We start from the raw sequence: 23,875 nt of genomic DNA on the forward strand, positions 1-23,875 counted from the left end.
CCACTGGCGCCTGGCAAGATTCACAATCTTGAGTCTTGTGCTTTTAATGTGCTGACACAGGAACTGGGTTGGGAGTTCATCCCCTGCGCATTCAGTACCTGGCCTGGAGCCCACAGGGAATGTATTGCTGCCATCTTCCTTTAACTCTTTCAGTGCATGAATGACCTCAGTATTCTCTTTACCCTTTTGCATTAGGAGTGAGACTGGATGATGCTAGTCTACCAATGGCAAGCTGTTTTCCTAAGCTTTATTGAGGTTCAACTGACAAATTACAGTATACAATGTGACATTTAGATAGATACATAAATTGTGAAGGATCACTATAATAAAATTCATATATCTATCACTTCTACTAGTTATTTTTGTGAGATCTACTTCAAGTATACTGTATTATTAACTGTGGTTACCATGGTGACAATAAATCTAGAATTCATTCATCCTGTCTAAAGGTAGTTCTTCCCTGTGACTAGCATCCACAATCTTGTATGCTAACCACCATTCCATTCTCTGCTTTTCTGAGTTAGACTTGTCTGTATACAATGAGACCACATAGTATTTACCTTATGTGATTGATACATAAGTGTGTATTTTATATATTTTGTGTATTTATATACACATACAATTTTATGTACTTATACATACAATATTTTCTATACCATTCATGCTTCAGTGTACACAGTTGATTCTATTCGTTGGCTATTATGGATAATGCTATATTGAATGCATGTATCTCTTTGACATACTGATTTCATTTCACCTGGGTGTATACTCAGCTATGGAGCTGCTGAATCATGTTAACTTGGTTAATGTACGTTTCCACCAGCAGTATTCAAGGGTTTCTTTTCTCCACAGCCTTGACAGCACTTACTATCTTTATAGTCTTTTTTATAATAGCCATTCTAACATCATTTAATTTCCTTAAGCCAATAGGCTGTTTGTTTTCTTTTGAGAAATGTTTATACAGGTCTTTTGCTCCCTTTTAAAATCTGCTTATTTGTTTTCTTGCTATTGAGTTGTTTGGGTTCCTTATGGAATTTGGATTGACTCCTCATTAGATAGAAAGTTTGAAAAATGGTATGAAGCTTGTAATCAGAGTGTTCTGCCATTCACGCAGCAACCCTGACCTCCGGAGGACAGAGCCCATCTTGGAGAGCCCCTTGCAGAGGACCAGCAGTGGCAGTTCCTCCAGCTCCAGCACACCCAGCTCCCAGCCCAGCTCCCAGGGAGGCTCTCAGCCTGGGTCACAGGCAGGATCCAGTGAAAGAACCAGAGTTCGAGGTAATTCTTTTACTTTTCCCTGGACTATTTCCTGGGAGGAGAGCTGGGGCAGGGAAACTGTCACTTCTGACTCATGTCCTGGTATGGCCTCTGTACCTTCAGCTGCTTCAGCCTTAGTTTCCCAATAGTACAAATCTACCATCCCTAATTGTATGTGAGACATCAAGAGTATGGAAAAATCTCAAATCTTAGGTACTAATATTTTCCAGGGACATCAGTGAATATGGTTACTTACCATTTATCTCAATTTCCATTCTCATTTGATTTCTTCTTAGAATTTCATATACCCACAAATGTCCTGTTTTCATTGCGTCAACCATGCTTTTTAGTCTTCTAAACATACTTCATAATTCCAGGTATTTCTCAAAATAAAATTCCATAAACACTAATGTAGAATGAATAGACTTGAAAGAAGAAATAAAGTCTTTGACTTTAAAAATGCATTTTACGCCTGGCGCCAGTGGCTCCACCTGTAATCCTAGCTACTCAGGCGGCTGAGATTTGAGGATAACAGTTCAAAGCCAGCCCAGGCAGGAAAAGTCCGTGAGACTCTTATTTCCAATAAACCACTAGAAAACCAGAAGTGACACTGTGGCTCAAGTAGTAGAGCACTAGCGTTGAGCTGAAGAGCTGAGGGATAGGGCACAGACCCAGAGTTCAAGCCCATGACCAAAAAAAATGTATTTGACTATTCTGGTAGATAGGTAAAAATTAGCCTTTTGAAGTATTTAATTCAAATCATTCATCATTGTTTAGTTTTTACTAATGAGAAACCCCACAAAACAGTATTAATTGTACAGGTGATTATGCATAACACTTTGTTTCTAGCTGATCAAAATTCACTTTCAGAATCACTGTCTTTGGAAGAAAATTTTGCTTCCAAGTGATTAAGACTAGAACATTTTGAAGTGTAATATGACAAGTATTAATAATTGTACAAATACTGTCTCTGATGAAAGCTAACCATTCTTTCTTAGCTTCTTCAGTAGAAACAACCATAATTTATCTCTAATATAGCTTTTAAATTTCAAATAAGTAAAATTTCCATGTTTCTATTTTTTACAAATCCTGACTTCTAACGTGATGTTTACATCTGCAACTTGGGACCTAGACTGGCCCATGGCTACCCCCCTAATGTATCCTGTGACAGATACTAGAGCTAGCCATGATCCAAACAAATTTTTCTTAACCTAGAAAATGCTTATTCTTTACCATTTTTCTATTCACAAGCAACTTCATATAGTTAAAGCAAATACTAAAGAAAACCAAACTTTTATACAAATGTGTATATATATAAAATGCTTAATGTGTACATATGCATGTACATTACCCACACATATATTATATATTTATACACATTAAGTTATATATGTATTATATTTGCACACACAGAAATACACATACATATATAATTTGAATTCTCTGATCTTGTTCAGGCTTACTTCATACATTCTTTCCTTTAGCCTCTAGTTCCTCTGGCTTAAAATAGCTGTTGTATTCCTGGTATGTCTCTGTCTAGGAAAAGCCACTTTAAAACTAAACAAGAAACTCTCCTATTCTAGTCTGTCTGTGCACTTATCTCTGAGTGCATAAACCAGACAGAAGCTCCATAACTTTAAGAAGTTTCTCCCATGCTTCCTCTTCCATTTCTTCTATTACCCTTCCTGTTTTATTACCAGTATCTTGCCTGTCCTACCTCATTCTGCTTCTTTAAAGGCCCTAGCCACTCCCTAGCCCCATTTAAAAACCATTCCACCAAATGAGATTTCCTTTCTTTTTTCCCCTTAAAATCCCATGAAAGTAATCTATTTCAATGAGTAGATAGTGAAGGAAAAAACAAAGCTTAGAAGCTTCACTTATGATGTGGCTTAGCAGAGTGAATGAGAACAAAACTTTCAGAAGCCAGAAAGAACACAGTTGAATACATAATTTTCATCACCTCAGGCTGGTGTTACCATCTTTGTAAATAAGAATTCAACTATAACTTAGGAGGACAGTGCCTCACCACTGGGTTGGAGCAAGGATTAAGTAATATAATTGACAGAAAGCATTTAACATCAGACCTCAATGGGATAGCAGTGGGAATTGCTATCATTTTTCTTAGTGTTGCCAATAACTTCTAGGTTACAGGCCTCAGTGCATCTGCTTGGTTTTGTTTCCTGAACATTAATTCTTTTTTCATGAATGCACTTGTGGATTTGCCTGAGTGAATGGTATGTGCACTGAACAATCTGAAGGGAGACTTCACAGGTGACTCACTCAGAACATGCGTCAGCGCTTTTTGATGGTTATGCTGTATTTTTCTCCATCCTCTGTTTTTCCTCTAGCCAACAGTAAGTCGGAAGGGTCACCTGTACTCCCACATGAGCCTTCCAAGGTGAAACCAGAAGAATCCAGGGACATTACCCGGCCCAGTCGACCAGCTGTGAGTGCTTTTATCTCTCCCAGTTCAGAACTCCTAACTTACCAGAGAGCCCACAAGATAAAGTAGCTGGGGATACACTCATGACTGTGACAGAAATTGTTGAGCTCAGTAAGAATGGATGCTAGAAGCACCTAGAACTTTATACCTGATTAAGAAAGAACTAATCTTAGTTTGCTTCCTCTGCTTTTGGATATTTTGCTAATTATCAGTGCCTCTTTATAGAGGGAAAAAAAGACAGGAAAAGTAAGTCATAGCATAATATCTGCTCAGCAACTTGGGCAAAAAAATGTTAAAACTAGCAGTTCAGGACACTTACCTACTATGGCTTTGTCATATATTCTACGTATTTCCCTATATAGTCATATGAATTACATCAGTTTTTTTGCTACTTTATATGCCTTTAGGAACTGTCTTATGGACTAAAATTACTGTCCTTTATGGAATAAAATTAGATAAGCACATGACAGAAGGATGAAAACTTGACCTCTAGTTTCATCACTGTTACATAATGGACCACCAGTAACCTTAAAAAAAAGAAATAAAGAGTACGCAGGCTAAAATTTGCAAGTGGAAGCTTGTAAGGTGGGATGCGTCATTATCCACTTGTTTTATTTATTTCTCCAGACACTATCTGATAAGGCAATGAAAGCCTTTGGGTTTACCCTTTTGTGTTTGCATCTTAAAGTAAGAAGTGTGTATTGAGTAATGATGAAGAGAACTTACATCACTCTGAGTTCTTTGCATTGCCCTTTATTCTTTATCGGTTTGGTACTAACAATTCCTTTTTCTTTCTTTTTTTTTTTTTTTTTTTTGTCTAACCTGCTTCCTTTTCTTTTGGCTTCTCCCCTTCTGTGGATTCCTCTGGATTGGGTTCCTCTTACCTCAGAGCTATAAGAAAGCTATAGATGAGGTCAGTATTGTCTTTTCTTGGTCATGATTTCACAAAATATAAATAGGAAAGTGGTATCTATCCTGTTGCTGATGTTCAGAAAGGCAGCCAGTGGCATCAGCTTGTACACAGTCATCTTCTGGAAGGAGAGCCCTTTCACCACAAGCCAGCCTGAGACCTACTCAGATAAAGCTTTAGAGGCCTTTCCACTAAGAAAAACTGTCACTCTTCCAATGATCCTGACTGATTAATAACAACTATTAGTGCTTTATCAATGGCACTGCTTCTCCTTCCAGTAGCAAACCTATACTGAACAGCCTAACTAAGAGATGGTTCTCAGTGGTTTTGCTAAGAGAGAAAAGTAGTATCATTTAGCATACTCCAAAATTTATGGTATGTGCTTTGTGAATGAGTAGTTACTAGATATTGTTAGATTTTATGGAACATTAATAACAGTAGCAGCAGCAGCAACTGCATTTAATGAATATTGGCAAGTTGAGTGACTTTATTTCCTTATCTGTGGAGACATTTTTTTCTATTAGAAAGAATATATGGCTTTGTCAGTCACAGGTAGCTTGCTAAGAAGAATGACTGCCTTACTGCTGTTTGTCAGACCTGCATGAATACAGCACAGTAAAATTATTTTTAAGAGCCAGGCCTTGCAAAGAGTCCTACCTGCATGGAATCTGAAGACTACCATTATTATAGCATCCAGGCTGTAGCTCTGCTGAGCACTATTTGTGTAAAATTTTATGGAAAAAGCACTGGTGTAGAGGATCAGCAAGCTGCACTTAAATCTTGCCCTTCCCCCATAAATAGCTGGCTTTGGGCCAATTCACTCATCTGCAAAATGGGAATAAAAATATATGATCAGCCTAATTGATAAGGACCACTCATGGTGATGTGAACTAAAGTGTTATAGAAAGCCAAGATGGTAGTTGAGGTTTGGGCCAGAGGCACAGGGCTGTTTTTGAAGACAGGAAAATCATGTTTCTACACATGGTCTTCACCAAACAACTTCCTATTTGCAGAGTTAAAACCACCCCAACCATTCAGAATATGTTATAAAGTTATTCTAGAGAATTGCTTTTTTATTAAAAAACAAAAATAGAAGAAGAAAAAAGAAAAACCGAGACCACATCTACTATATGCGGATGGTTTTTATTTGAAAGACAAGAGGGGAATGTTTCTAATTGCTCTATGACTTTGCTTGGCCCTTTCCCTCATAATAATGAAGACAGCAGAATTGTCCAACTTTTACTAAATCTCTCCCAGAACAAGAAACCTGGAGAGAATGATTTTCTTGTGCTGTGATTGCCAATAAAATGGTTGGGTCAAGGGAAAATATCTGAGTTCAGAAATAGGCACAAAGGCAGTTCCTATGAGGGAAAGTACTATCATCTGAGGGAAAGGGCATTTAACCTGGATATCGTAGGCTTTTAAAAATTACTTTATTGATTTCAGGGTACTTATCACATTGGATAAGTAATTGTGGTAGTACAAAGTGCACACCCAAGTTGCTGAGGCCATATGTAGCCAGACAAAGCTCTTCAAGTGATAAACAACCCTGTCTCTGAATATCTCTGATCTGGATATACTGAAAAAACAGGATAACTTGGTCCTTCCTAATCCAGTGGCTCTCAGCCATGTATTTCTCTTCCCTAAAAAGACAATTAAAATATCTGGAGACCGTTTTGGTTGTTATAATTGAGGTGTGGGGGGGGGGGGGCAGACATACTGGCATTTTATGGACAGGGATACTGTTAAGATCTTACAATGTAAAAGAGCATGCCCACAATATCAGTAGAGCCATAGTTTAAATACCTTGAACTCAACAGTTTAAATACCTTGAACTCAACATTCGACTTTTTCCCACCAAGGCTTCCCTCTCATTGACTGCCATTTAAATAACATTTGCCAGAATTGAAATAAAAAGCCTTAAAATTCTTTTTGAAAACATAAGTTTTTATAATCTAGGAGCCTAATCTTTCTTAAAAATCAATCTGGGAAGCCAGGCACTGGTGGCTCACACCTGTAATCGTAGCTATTCAGAAGACTGAGATCTGAGCATCATGGTTCAAAGCCAGCCCAGGCAGAAAGTCCGTGAGACTCTTACCTCCAATAAACCACTCAGAAAAAGCCAGAAATGGTGCTATGACTCACTAGCCTGAGCACAAAGAGGTTCAGGCACAGTGCCCAAGCCCTATGAAATCACCCCCCCATCAGAAAAAAAAATCAGTGTGAGAAATATGAAATCATGAAGCAATGTTGTGATTACGAAATACAACCTTCAGAAACAAGTATTTCTTACTTTGCTGCAGCTCAACATGTGAAAAGAAGACTACATACAGAAGCCAATACTGGCTTTACCACAATCTTTGCATTAGTGAGCAGGATTTGTAAATTCCAGATCACCCACATACATAGATGAGATGGAACATGAGTAAAAATGAGTGGTCTAACGTCTTTTCCTTCATATGAGGATTCTGAGGTTAAGAGACTTGCCAAGCAACCGATCTTTAATTCCTAAAAGCAAAGAAATTATTTTAACATGTAATGAAAAGACCAGCTTAAAAATCTTTTGGTTCAAGAAACTGAACCAAAATTTGAATGAAATACATTTTTAAAAAAGAGGTCTAAAAAAGCACATTTTCATTAAAGATGTCCATAACTGTCAGATTAAATAAACTCATTAGAATGAAAAATGATATATCTCTGAATCTAACAAGCATTCCATCACAGAAGTCTTGGAATACAAGCTTTTTAACAATCCTCACATACGCACCATAGTTGAAAATCTTACCTTTCGGTCGTATTTTTTAGTTATACATTCTCAAATATTTTCATGCTAAATAGCACTTCTCTTCCTCATCTTTTAATATGTTTTAGCTTCAGGCTAGTGAGAGCCAAGCAATAAATTACCACAAAGGCTCATTATATGGAGAAAATTGGAATTGTCAGAGAATAAAATGTACGAAAATGGATCTGAGCCTAGTAGTGTCTATTTTCTCTAAATTTGCTTTTGTAAATTTTTCCATAAGAAACAAAACTCCAGCTAACAGTAGTAGGCTATTGTCAATGGAAGATTAATTTTCTGTGGCTGAGGGTATTAGTTTTGAGCTACTCATTATTGTTACCTTGAAACTTTCATATGTGTCTCACCCCTCAAGCTGTTACCAATTAAACTTGAAAGGAATTTTCAATTATGCCTAATGTTTCAGAAAAAGAGCTTTTTAATAATACAGAAAATAAAAAATTCTGATTAAAACAAAATTGCAAAGCAGGTCAGAACATTAAAGTGTTTCTAAGTAGAGCATTTAGGAAAATACAGATCGTCTTAATAAGGGAGGCTTTCTTTAATCAATGGGCTATGGATCACCTAAATATTTCTAAATAATTTTGATTTACTAAATCTCTTGTATTGTTTTGAAATGTCAATGATAAAGAAAACCAAGTCTGGGGGAAAATATCATTACTTTTCAGAAGTCATAGCTGATAGTTTTATATTTTACTCAGGACTAAAAAGCCAATAGAAATAAATTTTTTAAGCCATATTCTCTCTTTAAATCATAATAAAATGTAGTTTTAATGGCAAGTAACATTTTAATTGTTACATACTTCGATGAGACTTAACATGGTTTTAATATATAAAAGTCAAAATACAAAACAAATTTAATACGTTTTAGAAGATGATAATATCCTTTTCCTTTCCTCATTTTAACAATATCTAGACTGTTCCCATTGTTCTCAAGTAGAACATACTCTCACTTTTCATAAAGGTGAACATTGCCAATTATCAAGAAGAAATAGTAAAAAGCTGAAATTTAGTTATTAGCTTTTCCTATTCTTGGTCCATTGCCAAAGAAACTAAAAATAGATTTATACAAAAGCCTGAAGGATGGTAGTTTTCCTCTTCTTTAATAGTATACTTTTATTTATATACCATTGAGCTATTTTTTGTAATACTGGGATTTGAACTCTGATACTCTTACGACTTGAGCCATGCCCCTCAGCACTTCTTTTAATTTGTCAGTCATGGGGCCAGAACTCTGGGCCTGGGTGCTGTCCCTAAGCTCTTCAGCTCAAGGCTAGCACTCTGCCCCTTGAGCCACGGAGCCACTTCTGGCTTTTTCTGTTTAATGTGGTGCTGAGGAATCGAACCCAGGGCCTCATGCATGCAAGGCAAGCACTCTACCACTGAGCCATCTTCCCAGCCCCCATTTATTTTTTAAATAGTGTCTCAGGTTTTGCTTGGGGCCAGCCTTAGACCAAATCATACTATCTCAGCCTCCCACATAGTTGAGATTACAGACATATGCCACCATGCCTGTCCATTGGACCTTTTTATACAATTCTATTTATGCTCTCATTGATGGATGAACACATCCACTGAGCTTGGGCCATGCATTGGTGAATATGCATACATGGAAAGCCCTAGTCTGTGTATACAATGCAGTTTGAATTTTCAGAAACTCTCCTTTTCCAAAGGTTTCCCATTCAAGTAACTAGAGAACACAAATTATTGCTTTCCTTGTGGAATTTTTTGTAAAATTAGAAAATGACTCTTTAACACTTTGAACTTCATAAATTTCAAGTGAAATATTTAAAGTGTTTCCTCCTTTAGTCTTTACCCACAATGGTGATGCCTGCCATATAAGTGGGAATAGAGAAATGATGGCTTGTTCTCACAAATAAAATTATAATTACAATTTAGCTACGTATATTGATTAGTATTTCTTCTAACCAGTTGTATGGGACAGATTAGCTAACATCATCTATGTCACTAAGATGACTTAAATCCTTTTTGGGTAAATCTGATAAATCCATTTCTGGACTGAAATAAAGAGAGAATATGGCCACAAGAAAGCTTTGGGATTTAGTATTTTTCAATGAGTTTCTTTCTCCCTAATCCCCTGTCTCTCATTGAATGCTCTGATTCCCACATGGGTCACTAAATAGGGAGAAATGGTAAGACTGATGTCAAATTGCTTTTTCCTCATTTGCATGCTGTGTGCCATGGGCAGTTAACCCATGCAAATTAGAGCGGCCATGCTTTTGCAGAACTGCTTCCCTCCGCATTGCTCTGAAAGCATGTAAAGTAAAAGGTAGTCAGATACTTAGCACACTGCCTGCAATGTGCCTGGTGATTAAATCCCACGTCATCATATCCATAAGGCTAAGGATTCATCATACCCATGGTAAACTGGGAAATGATCTCTTTTGGTGTTTGCACATTCATTTCAGTGTTCTTGGTCAGGGCTTCTGCCAGGTGACTGGAATTAACATGTGGAGAAAATAAAACTTGTATCATTCTGGAAGAAAACTCCTTTCTTACTGTTCCTCCTAATTAATTCAGCTCTGTGGCTATAAATTTCAATAGCACTAGGCTTGGGAAGAGCCATCATTTGATGTGGTCCCTCTTCTCTCTAGGGAATGATGACACACCAAATGAACCTTGGGAACTTCTCTGTTCTATGACTGATGGTAGATTTTGATACAGTAGTAATTATAGAGGGGAGAGGCCATCCCTGTGGCTTGGGAAGGAATTCCAGAATACTGGGAAACAATTTCTCATCCCATGGATTTTTCCCATTAACTGAGGGTGCTAACATTACACAATGTGTGTGTATATGTATGTGTATGCACACAACCTGACATACATATATTTGCACATATATATGCAGAACTAGATAGTTTCAGTCTAGCTATTGGTTTTAAACGAAGTTGAAATTGGTTTCATCTTTCTTTTCTAGCTTCTACACGCTACAAACATCGTTTTCTTAGTTCCATGCAGTAACTATGTTTGTCACAGTTCTCTATAGAGCTTTTTATTTTTTATTTTTCTTTGTTGCTTAAGCTGGAGCTCTGACTTGCTGAGAGATATAGCTTTGGTTCTATCTACGATTCATAGGCTGAACAAACTTCTCTTTTGTAGGATCTGACGGCATTAGCCAAAGAATTAAGAGAACTCCGGATTGAAGAAACAAACCGTCCACTGAAGAAAGTGACAGATTACTCTTCCTCCAGTGAAGAGTCAGAGAGTAGTGAAGAAGAGGAGGAAGATGGAGAAAGTGAGACTCAAGATGGGACAGTGGCTGTCAGCGACATACCCAGACTGATGTAAGAAAACTGGTTTGTTGTTTTGTTTTGTTTTCTTCATACTCTCCCTGTGTTGTCCAGGCTAACTCAAACTGCTTAGTTTCTACCCCCTTGCCTCAGCTTCCCAAGTAGGTGGGACTATAAGCAGTATGCCTCATCATACCTGCCCCTGGACTGCTTTCTAAATATAGACCATGATAGGGGCTGGAACTCTATGACAGAAGGACAGGAAATACAACCTAAATATAAAGCATATGTGGGTCACTGGCAAGGTGAATTGACTTGAGGATTTGGTTCTTACTAGGACACAGTTCTGTAATGACATTGCATTCCAGACACAACTGCATAGAATGTGTAGCATGTGTAGGCCTAGGTTTGCCTATCTGGAAACTCACTACTACCTTTGGGTTGACTGTTTTTTATAGGTTCCATTCATCTTCAGGGAAAATAGTATTGACAGCCAGACCACTAACACATTCCTTTTCTCCTCAGATGAAAAGAATGAAATCATGGACAATGAAATTTAGGGATTAAAATGAATGACAAGAGATATACGTTCCCTCACTACCACTGCCACCAACCAGTAAGAGCACTGCCACCATATGGCAGCATGGCTTAGCACACCCGAAAAAAGAACCAGGAGTCAAATAACAATGGCATTTGACTTAATTAGGAGTCTATAAGTCTGTCATTCTCTTCTTTGTCTCTTTTTCTCAATCCATCTTCTGACCACTGTCTTCATCACATACATTCTGTCAATCTCTACGTAGTCTTCTCTGTGTATTTACATCTCTATCCTACCTACCTATATCTCCTTTAGTAGTTACAGTTTTCACATTTTTTTGTTTTTTGCTGTTTTTGCTTTTCTTTTTCTCATTAGAATAGATCCTGGGGGATGGTCCTGTTTTCTCTTCCTTCCCTAAAGCAGAACAAGGTATCATCGCCCTGATTTGCCATTACTTTGATAGAATGCAATGCTAACTTTCCCAGCTTCATTTTTCATTCACTTCCATTTCTAGCGTAGCTACAGTATTGATAATCAGAGCATATTCAATACAGGTGGAGAAAGTGTGTGTGTGTGTGTGTGTGTGTGTGTGTGTGTGTGTGTCAGTCATGGGGCCTGAACTCTAGGCCTGGGTGCTATCCCTCAGCTCTTCAGCAAAATGCTAGCTCTCTACCACTTGAACAACAGCACCACTTCTAGCTTTTTCTGCTTATGTGGTGCTGAGGAATCAAACCCAGGGCCTCATGCATGCAAGGCAAGCACTCTACCACTGAACCGTCTTCCCAGCCCCGAGAAAATATCTTTTTTTTTAAAATGTGAAAATAGTGGATCGAGGGGTTACTATTACATGAGCAAGTTATATTTCTTATCAAGCATTGTTGCCTCCTCCTATGTTTCCCCTTACTATCCCTTTCCATCTCTCCCTCCCACATACACACACCAAAGTTGTAAAGTTCCTTTTTCTTTTTTTTTTGTCAGTCGTGGGGCTTAAACTCTGGGCTTGGGCACTGTCCCTGCGCTCTTCAGCTCAAGGCCAGCGCTCTACCTCTTGGGCCACAGCACCACTTCCAGTTTTCTAGTGGTTTATTGAAGATAAGTGTTTCATGGACTTTCCTGCCCGCGCTGGCTTTGAACCTCGATCCTCAGATCTTAGCCTCCTGAGTAGCTAGGATTACAGGCATGAACCACTGGTACCCGGCTTAAAGTTCGTTTTTCGACATAATGTCTTGTACATCTCATTGTTGCAGTGGGTCCACCTGTATCCCTATTTAAACAATTTGCTTTTTCCCTTCCCCTCCATAAATTATACCAACATCAAATACAGTGGAAACAGGGGTTATACCATGGGGGAGGGACATACAAAGCAACAAAGAAATATCTTATAAATGTTAGACACAATAGCAAGAAAGAAAAAAACATTTGAGTCCTTATCTTGAGGTTCATTTCAACTAACATCAACTTATCTGACCATTTCTGCTTGTCTCAGACATATACTAGTTATTGCAAATAAGGAAAACCATGGGACCTATGTTTCTTTGGGCCTGGCTTACTTCACAATATAATTTTTTCCAAATCTTTCCATTTCCTAACCAATGGGGCAATGTCATTCTTTCTGATGGAGGCATAGAATTCCATTGTGTATATATACCACATTTTCTTGATCCATTCATCTACTGAGGTGCAAAAACCTCAAAGAAACAATTGCCCAGTAAATAAGACTTACAGAGAAACTTCTCTGAAGAGGAAAGAAGGATAGCCAATAGACACATGAAGAAATGCTCAACTTCTCTAGCCATAAAAGAAATGCAAATCAAAACAACATTGAGATACCACCTCACCCCAGTTAGAATGGCTATAATCAAGAACTCTAATAACAACAGATGCTGGAGGGGATGTGGACAGAAGGGAACCCTACTGCATTGTTGGTGGGAGTGTAAACTTGTTCAACCACTTTGGAAAGTAGTATGGAGGTTCCTCAAAAGACTCCACATAGAGCTTCCCTATGACCCAGCAATTCCACTTTTGGGCATCTACCTGAATGATCATAAACAAGACCATACTAAAGCTACCAGCAGAACTATGTTTATTGCAGCATTATTTATCATAGCTAAGATATGGAACCAACCGAGAAAATATCTAAGGCCACAGCTATCATCCTGCTCAGCAGGGATTCAAGGGATACAACTGGCCAGTCTGTTGGGAGGGTCATTCACTGACTAACCACTATTACATGCACACAATTCTGAGAGGAAAGTGTAATTATATTGCTGAAAATCTATACTTGTTATTTTACTGTTAATTACCCCATTATTGACAACCATAAATATGTTACAATATGACATTTTGAAAGAAACTGCATTGAAATGCTGTTTAACAGCAAATAAAATTGTTCCAGAAGCAAATCACTAATCTGGAATATTCCTTCAAAACATGCTGGCCCTTTAAGTTTTTGTTTTAACTCAACATTGTTCCATCATGCAAGGATTAGGAAAGGCAATTATAAAAATAAAATACTGCAAAAATTCCCATTATATGTTAGACCTATAGTGAGAGCATTAAATCTATTTGAGAGTACATATTTGAATTTTGCCTTCCAAAAGTTTACATTCTAGTTGGACAGAGATAAGAATATACAAGGAAAACTGCAGGGTACTACAAACAATTAGGGAAACTACCAAAGATATTTTGTGCAGAAAAGTTAAATAGCATTTAGTTTTTAACTGCCATAACCCCCATATTTTGTAAACTATGAATGGTGCTGAATCCCTTCCCTCTAAAAAGGAATATTGGATTTCTCCCCCTCAGCAGAAACACCTACATCTCACACATTGTACACAGCATGCAGTGAAGTACAAAATGCCCTAAGTAGAGACATGCTGTACTTCTTCTGTCTAAATTTTCTGTTCCTTTAAAATTAAGTACTCATATCCCAGCCTGCAGAGGTAAAGCCTGACCCCTCTTCCATTCTGCCACTCTGAGGATAGTGTCGGGGTTCTAGACTAGGAAGTTCAGAACAAATATGTACAGTTTATCATGTAACCTTTGGGAAATGTTAAAATGCCTTGAGCTTGGACGAGACATAATCTATACTATGTTTCTAGTTGTTGAAGACATGATAAATTTAGATTTAAATGCTCATCCACTAAAGAATATTTTGTATATATACAATATATACTGAGAAAAAAATAGTGTGAGTGTATGTGTACATGTGCACATGTGTGTTTACTCTGATTTGGTTAGTATGGTGGGTACACTTTTATATAAAACAGATGCAGTCTATTGTCCAACATGATAGTTATATGATAGTTGTAAATTTTAATATTAAAAATCTATTATAAAACACTTAGCTAGGGCTGGGAAGGTGGTTCAGTGGTAGAGTGCTTGCCTTGCATGCATGAGGCCCTGGGTTCAATTCCGAAAGCCGGAAGTGTCACTGTGGCTCAAAGTGGTAGAGGGCTAGCCTTGAGCTGAAGAGCTGAGGGACAGCGACCAGGCCCAGAGTTCAGGCCCCATGCCCAACAAGGGGGAAAAAAAAAAACAAAACCACTTAGCTCTTGAGAAGAGTGTTTTGCAGCTAAAGTACTTTGTACACACATTCTTATTACCTTTATTTTCCTTTGTTAAGATACACCTTGAGCCATGAATTGTTTGCTTACATCTGTAATCCTAGCTACTCAAGAGGCTGAGATCTGAGGATCACAGTTCAAAGCCAACCTAGGCAGGAAAGTCCATGTGACTTTTATGTCTAGTTGAGCACTAAAAAATGTTAGAAGTAGGGCTGGATTGTAGCTCAGTGGCAAAGTGATTGCCTAGCAGTACCAAAAAGGACAAGACAAAAAGAAAAAAAAAACATAAGTAGAGCTGTGGCTCAAGTGGTAGAACATTAACCTTAAGCAAAATCTCAGAGGCAAGAGCCCAGGCTCAGAGTTCAAGCCCCAAGACCAGCACACACACAAAAAAAGATGGGCCTTGATTGTTTTGTGCTGAGCATTTTTAGAGAGAAAAATGTATTTGTAGCACACAGTTAGCTCCCATAGTATACATAAAAGAACTTCAGAATTGAAGCCCTAGCCTTTCAGACAAGCAGCTGTGGACCCCAGTATTAAAAAACAATAGCTTGTTTTCTAGTTTGTTATGTATTGTTTAAGACATAACTTATAACAGTACCTTTAATTAATTTTGTGTTCTTAGCCAATTGCACAGAATTGCAACTGCTTTACATACAGAAAAAAGTGGTAAAAATAGACTAAAAAGAAGCAAGTGTAATATTAGCTCTAGATTATGCACTTATTTGAGATTTTTATTATTAGGAAAAATGAAAGCCTTATAGAATAAGAAGAAAGAAGGAAAGATATCTACATAGATTTTTATCACGTCAGATGAGCAGAAGAGGTATCCCTCTGCATCCGTGGCCTCCCTCACAACCCAGTTCAGAGCATCAGAACAGTACACACAGAGTCGACTGGATTACTAGGACCATCGACTGCTGGTACCAGTCATGAATTGTATACAGTCTCACAAAATGCCATAGAACACTGAAAGCCATGTCTTCGTATTCCCTTTTACTTTTGCCAGTACCAGGGCTTAAACTCAAGGCCTCAGTTTTGCTAAGTTTTGCTTGCTCATCTGGTACTCTACCACTTGAGCCACACCTCCAGCTCTGCTTTTTGATGGAGATGGAGTTTTGAGACTTTTCTGCCTGGGTTGGCTTCCAACCTCAGTCATCCAGGTCTCAGCATGACTCTGATCCTATTGTCTGCCTCCTGGAGTACTGTCCTGTTGTTCCCTGCTCTTTTCAAGTCCTTTGCCTCCAGGCACTTGACTAATTATTGATGCAGACAGGTGACCAACAGTGCTTCAGACCTAGCTCCCTACCACTTCATATATTCCCAGAATCCATGACTGCCCAGAACACGTTCCAGCCAAACCGAACCCCATCTACCTGATGAGTCCCTTTCTCTGGGATAGTCCTTCCCTCCATCCTTCTTTCTCACTTATACTCTGCCTTGTATTTAAGTAGATTTGTGATGCCCTTCTGTTTTGACAGGTTCCAACCTCTTTAGTTTTAGGAACTAAACTTGTTTTATATCCACTTCCCTGTGTCAAACCAAGGGCTTTTCATATAGCAGGTGCTGAACAAGCAGATATTGAATTAAATCAGTACCTCCAAGGAACACTTTGAGAAACCCAATTAGAGGAAACTGTTCTAAACCTCAGCCTAATCATAGTAAATTTCCTGTAGGTTTCCTTTAAATCAGTAGAATCTTTTTTGTTTTGTTCTGATGTGGTTTTTTTTTAGAATGCTTATAGGATTTTGGACAAGTAATTTTCCCATCCACCCTCTATATTGTTAGAATCATATTTAGAACAAAGGATTATCTTAAGTATGAAATGTTACCAACATTGTTTGAGACTTTGTAGACATTTTAAAATGTATTTTCCTTCATTCTTTCACTAATAAACTTTGCTTTTTGAATAGTCAGATTTACAGAAAAATTAAAGCAATAATACAAGAAGTCATCTATTATTCCCACCTCCTCCTCTCCCTATTATTAGCATCGTACATTAGTATGAGCCAATACTAATATATTATTACTGTGATTAGCAAATACAAGGCATATTCTTAGTTCTGACCTAGTGTCCTTTATCCTGTCCAAAATCCAACGTAAGCTGTTATGTTGCCTTTAGTGTAATGTCTCCCTATATTCTTCTCACCCACAACAAATACCACTCACTTACTCAGAAAGGTGATGATCTCAGGTACTATCCAGGTAGATATCATTAACAGGATTTTGAATAAATAGGTTATATATTTATTATTACTCTGTAATGGGTCATAATTATATAAAGGTCATAGATAAGGGCATGCCAAAAGGTTATACAGAGTAAAGCAGAATCCTGGGTACCACTTACATTTAGGAAGAATCCAAGATAGAGAAGAAAAGGAAAACCACAAAAAGGCCATCTTACAAAGACCAGAAGAGTAAGAAAGAAGAGTCCTGACCCAATGAAGACTCTTCCTCTGTGATTTAAGACATGTTCTATAGCCTTGAAACACTAAAGGCTGAAATTTACCTAAGACTACATATCACAGACACATGTACTTTTGTTTTGTTATGTTTTGTCAGTCATGGTATTTGAACTCAGGCCTGGGCACTGTTCTTGGGCTTTTATGCTCAAGGCTAGCACTCCACCACTTAAGCCACAGTTCTACTTCTGGTTTTTGTTTTTTGTTGTTGTTTTTTTGTTGTTGCTTTTTGGTGGCTCACTAGAGATAAAAGTCTCATGGACTTTCCTGCCCAGGCTGACTTTGAAGATCAATCCTCAGATCTTCAGCCTCCTGTGTAGTTAGGATTACAGGCATGAGCCACTAGCTCTCCATGACATGTAATTTTAAACATGCAAGAATTTGTGAGAATTTTCCATAATCAGGATAGAATAAATAAGTATGTAGAAATGATTCTTAAGAGACCAATCTTCCACAGCAGGATATCCCCACCTTATCTAAGAGAAATTACCATTTTAGAAGGAAATTGAATAAAGAAGAAACATAGATAACTATTCTATCTATAAGGAGTACTGGTAATAGAAATAAGATAGAACTCAAGCCAGTCAAACCTGCTCACCATAAAAATTTATCATAGATGAAATGGGTCTAATTCATAAAATTAAAAGTATAAAAATTGACTGGGAATATATTCTCACTTTAAAACACTCAACAAAGGTTAAAACAAACAATGGCTAATGCTATACACGGTAAACCTGCTACTAATAAATGGCACACAACTCAGACCTGTTTGGCAAAATGTAAACTTTTAGAACTGATTCTGGAAAGCTATACTTGGTAGAGTAATAACCACAGATGACTTTGAAAGAACATATGGACCAAAAAATGGGAGAGGATATAGCTACAAATTTGCATGGAAGAGGACACCTATCTGTGATAACTTTAGTAAGAAAGAAAATGCAAAAATTGGGGAGGAGGGGCTGGGAAGGTGGCTCAGTGGTAGAGCGCTTGCCTTGCATGCCTGAGGCCCTGGGTTCAATTCCTCAGCACCACATAAGCAAAAAGAAAAAAGCCGGAAGTGGCGCTGTGGCTCAAGTGGTAGAGCGCTAGCCTTGAGCTGAAGAGCTGAGGGACAGCGCCCAGGCCCAGAGTTCAGGCCCCACGACCAGACCCCCCCCCAAAAAAAAAAAAAATGGGGAGGAACTTAGCTGAAATATGTAGGAAATTGAGAGATTTTCTAGCCTAAATTAGCTCTAAGATAAACATACTGTTTGTGAATTTCATCTGTTTTCACATTTTCCTGTCAGGATTTTAAAGAAAAAAGAGCCAAACTATTCCATAACCTTTAGACTTCATAGGACATCTAGAGTAGTAGAAGTCCTGACTGTAAAATGTCATCCTAGACATGTTCCTAACTCAACCTGAGTCCCTGACAGTGGCAAAGAATGCCTGATTGATGGAGAGGGAAAGAGACCCCATTCCTGGAAGGGCCTTCATACTTCATTTACTAATTCATTAGCTTTGCATCACTTTGTCTCAAACAAGAAATTAAGGCACCTAAAGATAAAAGTGAACAACAACAACAAAAACAAAAACATGTTTTAAAAACAATTGCTTTTTTCCCCATGTCTCTGGAACTTACTAATAATTCCTTTCGGGGATTGACATATAGAGACCATTAAAACACTTCTTTGGGTGACATGATCAAGATGTATTGTACTTATATATTGATAGGTTGAGACATGTGCTAGTGACTCAGTGGCTGAGATCTGAGGATTAAGGTTCAAAGCCAGCCAGAGCAGGAAAGTCTTTGAGACGCTTATCTCCCATTAATCGCAAAAACAAACAAAACACTGGGAAGCTGAGCTGTGGCTCAAGTGGCAGAGCACTAGCCTCAAACTGAAAACACGCAGGAATGCTCAGATAGCACTGGGGAGGGCGGGGCAGAAAATGGTGGAGGAGGAAGAAAACAAAACTGATAGGTTGAATGAAACCCCTTTGCACAACTTCTTAAAGACAATTTAAAAGAATAGAAAATACTGTTAAATTTCTTCCCAAACACATTAGTTCTAGGCCATATTTAAACTCCTTCCATACATTGCTGTAGTTATTTTGAAGTAAATGTCTAGCTATACATTTTCTTGCCTTTCTTTTTGGACGAGAATTGTTGATATGTGTTTGCATCCATCTGGCATGCTTCTTGATGGAAGGACTTTGATGGGATCCAAGAAGCCAAAAATACCTTTCAAATATGTAAAAATAATTTGAAAATTTCTGACGTTCCAAGGAAGCGGCTGGAGTGGTCCGTCACCCCTGTGCTTTCTACTACAGGACAGAAAGGAAATTCAGTCTGTATTCTCAGGAAGCTGTGTCAATAACCTGTTTTCTTTTCCCACTGTATCTTAAGTACAATAGCAAGAAAAAAAATGAAACAGACACAGCAGCAGCACCTTGTGGGGTGAATACAGGGGTTTGTTTTCCTAATTCCAAGTCTTGTTCATGGTACTCCAATGAACCAGCATGTTCCTAATTGGTAGTCTTGAAATAGCACGAAGTTCACTTAACTACTGATTACTTTCTATGTCCCTACTATGTGCCAGACTCTCTGCTGGGTGCTGGTTATATATTGATGAGTAGCGATAAGCATCTTACCCCTTCCCCAAACATCTGTTCTAATGATAGAGGAGAAAATTGGAAAAGAAGTTTAATGACAACTATTGAAGAAAAGGTAGAGAGAAAAAAAAAGAAAGCCTGGTGGGATGAGAAATAGAAAGTGAGAGACAGCTTCTCAGAGAAAGTATTTTATATTAAATTAGATGACTGAGAAGGAGCAAGCAAGAGTCAGGGTGGGAGAGTGTTCCAGGCAGAGGAAAGAGTGATCATAAGAGCAGGTCAGGTGGGTGCTCATCAAGGAAGGAGGTGGGGTGGGGATAGGGGGTGGTCACATAGAGTCTGGGAAACCTTTGTGCTGACTTCAGCATGTTTCTTCATAGAAAACAAGAAGTTCATTCCTACTGGCCACTGGGCCAAGAATATATTGGAAAAGAATCTACAGAAATGTAACCCCAGTCCAGCCACAGTCAACTCAATATGGAATGTCTTCCAAACCATTGAAGTATACACTTAAAAACAGATGATATAAAGACAGCTTTTACCACACTAAAATAACTGATACGGGCAGGAATTAGTATTCCTTAAATCCAGCTTGCAATTGATACTATTCCTTCCTACCTTAGACCAACAGGAGCTCCAGGGAGCAATGAGCAGTACAGTGTGGGCATGGTGGGGACCCACGGGCTGGAGACCTCTCACACGGACACTTTCAGCAGCAGTCTTTCACGAGAAGGAACCTTGATGATTAGAGAGGTAAGCTGCTGTAACAACTGGGAAGAGGACATGCATTTCTTTTTTTCTTTTCTTTTCTTTCATTTTGCCGGTTATGGGACTTGCACTCTGGGCCTGGGCGCTGTCCCTCAGATCTTCAGCTCAAGGCTAGCACTCTACCACTTGAGCCACAGGTGCCACTTCTGGTTTTCTGGTGGTTTATTGGACATAAGAGTCTCATGGACTTTCCTGCCTGGGCTGGCTTTGAACCATGATCCTCAGATCTCAGACCTCAGCCTCCTTAGTAACTAGGATTACAGGCATGAGCCACCGGTGCCCGGCTCAAGGTGACATGCATTTCTTAAGTGTTTTTTCTACTAGCGCTTTCACAAGGAATGCTGACAGCATCTATTTTTAAGCATGGAGATGGGGGGGCCTGGGTAGGAAACCTTGCATCTAAATGGTTGAGCGATTTTAATTGTCTGCTGCTTTCTTTTCTGCATCTTTTTAAGCTTTTGCAATGTGACTTAATTACATTAGTCCAAAATTTTTAGTAGGAGCTATGCAAATTGGAATCTAAAATTTTAGCCTGAGGATATAGAACTGGCAAACCCAGATGTTCCCTATAATAGGAAAGCAGAAAGGAATGATCTGAGTAGGACCAGTGGTTTTGTTAGCCTCCTCTTTCAGTGGTTTATCCTTGTGGATTCCATTGGAGAAAATGCTCAGTAGTTCTAAGAATTCATTAAATTAACACTTGAAGAAAAAAAAACCAAAGTTATTTTGGTTGACAAAAAAACATGCAGGTTTACTGGAAAGTGCACAGTTGCATTTTGGGTAATTGTTTAAGTCTAGGAATATTGTTACATGTGGTGGGAGGCATTGTTCCCTTTAACCTGCCCTTCCTGCAGGCAGAACTCCTTTTTGTACCAACCAGAAGGACCCCAATGGGAATCTATTCTCATTTCATCATCACCTTGCAAGTTTGAAAGCTGGTTCTTTATTTGAAAGGAAAATGACTAGTAACTTTATGAAAATGTTATCTGACCTCTCCTTGCATCTGTTTTGTCATCTGTAAACTTTCACAGATAATAGCACATAACTTCTAAGATGGCTGAGAATATTAAATGAGTTACTTCACAGTTTCAAGTATTGCATACATAATGACTATTTTATTTTCACTCACTCTATAAATTGAATTCTCCTTTGACCTATTATCACAGAACACTCTCCTCTCTGAAACTCAAACATGTCATCTGCAATTCTCACAATTCTACCAGGATAGAGTTGAGAAACCCCAACAGCCTACTTTGCACTCCAAAAAGGCACGGGGCATTTCACCTTCATTGAGAAGAAAGGAACTGAAGTTTTGAGATGAATAATGCCTTTGAAGTAATCATTGGCAACGGGGTTATCCCTAGAAGACTAGTTCACAAAGCAACTTGCTAGAATTTCATTTTACAGCCTTGTGGAATCTTTCAAGTAAGCTTTAAAGAATCCTTTCACGTATGTCTAGAATGAAAAATGGACTTGGCTGCTGGAGTTGACATTGTAGCCTGCTGGTGTATAAATCTCCTAGTGTGGTGAATGGATCGTTTCATAGCTTTAGTGACTACAGCTTGCTACTTGAGGAAGGATGTTCTAGAGTGAGGTCTTTAACGCTATATAAAATGGCTCTAATCTCTAATGTGGTTTAAAATTTGCCTGAGTCTTTATGAGACAGTACCTCCAAGTAGGCATTTAGAGCCATACTTTTAGTGCTGCCAGTCACATCCAGATGATTCTGCATTATTCAAAACCCTGCAGTATTCTACAATGACAACCAATCACTTTAAAATTACATCTACCAGTGTCTTACATGAGTTTGGCCTACTGAGAGACCCTCAGATCATTTCATTCTCTCAATTTACATATTCGGTCTCTCCTTCCTCTTTCACAAGATATTCACTACATTCTAGTTCAGCTGCTAGCAGAAACTGACCTCGGTTAGAAATCTGATCTCACATGACTCAGGTGCCCACTCCAGGTCCAATCACTTGTGGCCAGGAGTACAACACTTCAGTACTACAGTTCAGTGCAGAATATAAGGGCTCTTCCTCCAGACAATCCAGGTTTGAACCCTGGCCTTACCAAATAGAACACTTGTTACTGGGGACTAGTTTTTAATTTCTTGTGGTGCAGTTTTTCCATCTGTACAATGGAGATAATGAAAGCTCTACCCATGAAGTTTTGTGAGGATTCAGTGGAATATAGTACACAAAGTATTAGTGCAGTACCTTGTATATGCGATACCTTATAATGACCTCTAGAGAAATTCAGTATTTCTGAATGGAGGAGAGAGGGAGGGGTGAATTAAGGGAGAGGCAGGGGTAAGAAATAGGGGAGTAGCTCATGCAATTGTGAAAGCTAAGAAGTCTAAAGAGGGGCTGGGATGTAGCTCAGTGGCAAAGCACTTGCCTAGCAAATGCAACATCCTGGGTTTGTACCCAGTACCAAAAAAAGAAGAGACAAAAATGAAAACAAACAAACAAAAGAAGTCCAGTGATTTGTCTTCTGCAAGCTGGCAACCCAAGACAGCTGGTGCTATAAATCCCAGGGCAAGGGTAGATGAAGACAAAGTGTCCCAATGCAAACTACAGACAACAACAACAAAGCCAACATATTCAGGAGAAGAACACAAAGGTACAATGCTTATGTGCCTCTGATCATATAAAATACTATTGTAATAAAGTCCAGGAAATGGAAACAAGAAGTTGTTTCTTTGTTAAAAACAGTAACAGCTGAGTGCAGGTGGCTCATGACTGTAATCCTAGCAACTCAGGAGGCTGAGATCTGAGGATCGCTGTTCAAACCCAGCCCAGGCAAGAAAGTGCTCATGATACTCTCATCTCCAATTAATCACAGAAAAAGCCAGAAGTGGCACTGTGACTCAAGTGGCAGAGCACTAGCCTTAAGCAAAAGGAGCTCAGGGACAGTGTCCAGGCCCAGAGTTCAAGCCCCAGGATCGGAAAGAACAAAAACAAAACAAAACAAAAACATGATTGAGCGATTGGATACCCACATTAAATGTAAACATTATTTCTGGTGTGCCTTTCAGAGTATTTCTAGTGATCAGATCAATATCTAATTGGTGGATCAGTAAAGCACATAATCATTCTTAAAATATACAGAACATCTAAGTGTCATACATAGGGAAATGGTAAAGGCACAAAGACCAGAAGTATTGTTGGGGCTCTCTAGATGCAATCCTGCAGGGCAGGGCTGTTGTTCATGTTTGTTCATGTTTGTGTTCCCAATAGAGTGCTTGGACACACAATATTTGCTTAATATGAAAGTGCTGGTTGAATG

General features: G+C 38.6%; 1 protein-coding gene across 6 annotated transcripts in view; it reads left to right on the plus strand.

Moving 5' to 3' along the window:
- Tnik (TRAF2 and NCK interacting kinase) overlaps positions 1 to 23,875 on the plus strand; it is a 394,212-nt gene that overhangs the window by 342,233 nt on the left and 28,104 nt on the right. For 4 of the 6 annotated variants that reach the window (XM_042678823.1, XM_042678824.1, XM_042678825.1 and 1 more), the window contains 5 exons: positions 1,115 to 1,278; positions 3,606 to 3,703; positions 4,590 to 4,613; positions 10,528 to 10,712; positions 20,440 to 20,569. In XM_042678823.1, the coding sequence (XP_042534757.1) occupies positions 1,115 to 1,278; positions 3,606 to 3,703; positions 4,590 to 4,613; positions 10,528 to 10,712; positions 20,440 to 20,569 (601 nt within the window). The remainder of the gene's footprint in view (positions 1 to 1,114; positions 1,279 to 3,605; positions 3,704 to 4,589; positions 4,614 to 10,527; positions 10,713 to 20,439; positions 20,570 to 23,875) is intronic. The other 2 variants (XM_042678826.1, XM_042678828.1) reach the window with 1 other exon arrangement.

The sequence above is a fragment of the Dipodomys spectabilis genome, unplaced genomic scaffold, assembly GCF_019054845.1.
Source record: "Dipodomys spectabilis isolate Male_0828 unplaced genomic scaffold, ASM1905484v1 ptg000050l, whole genome shotgun sequence".
Classification (NCBI taxonomy): Eukaryota; Metazoa; Chordata; class Mammalia; order Rodentia; family Heteromyidae; genus Dipodomys; species Dipodomys spectabilis.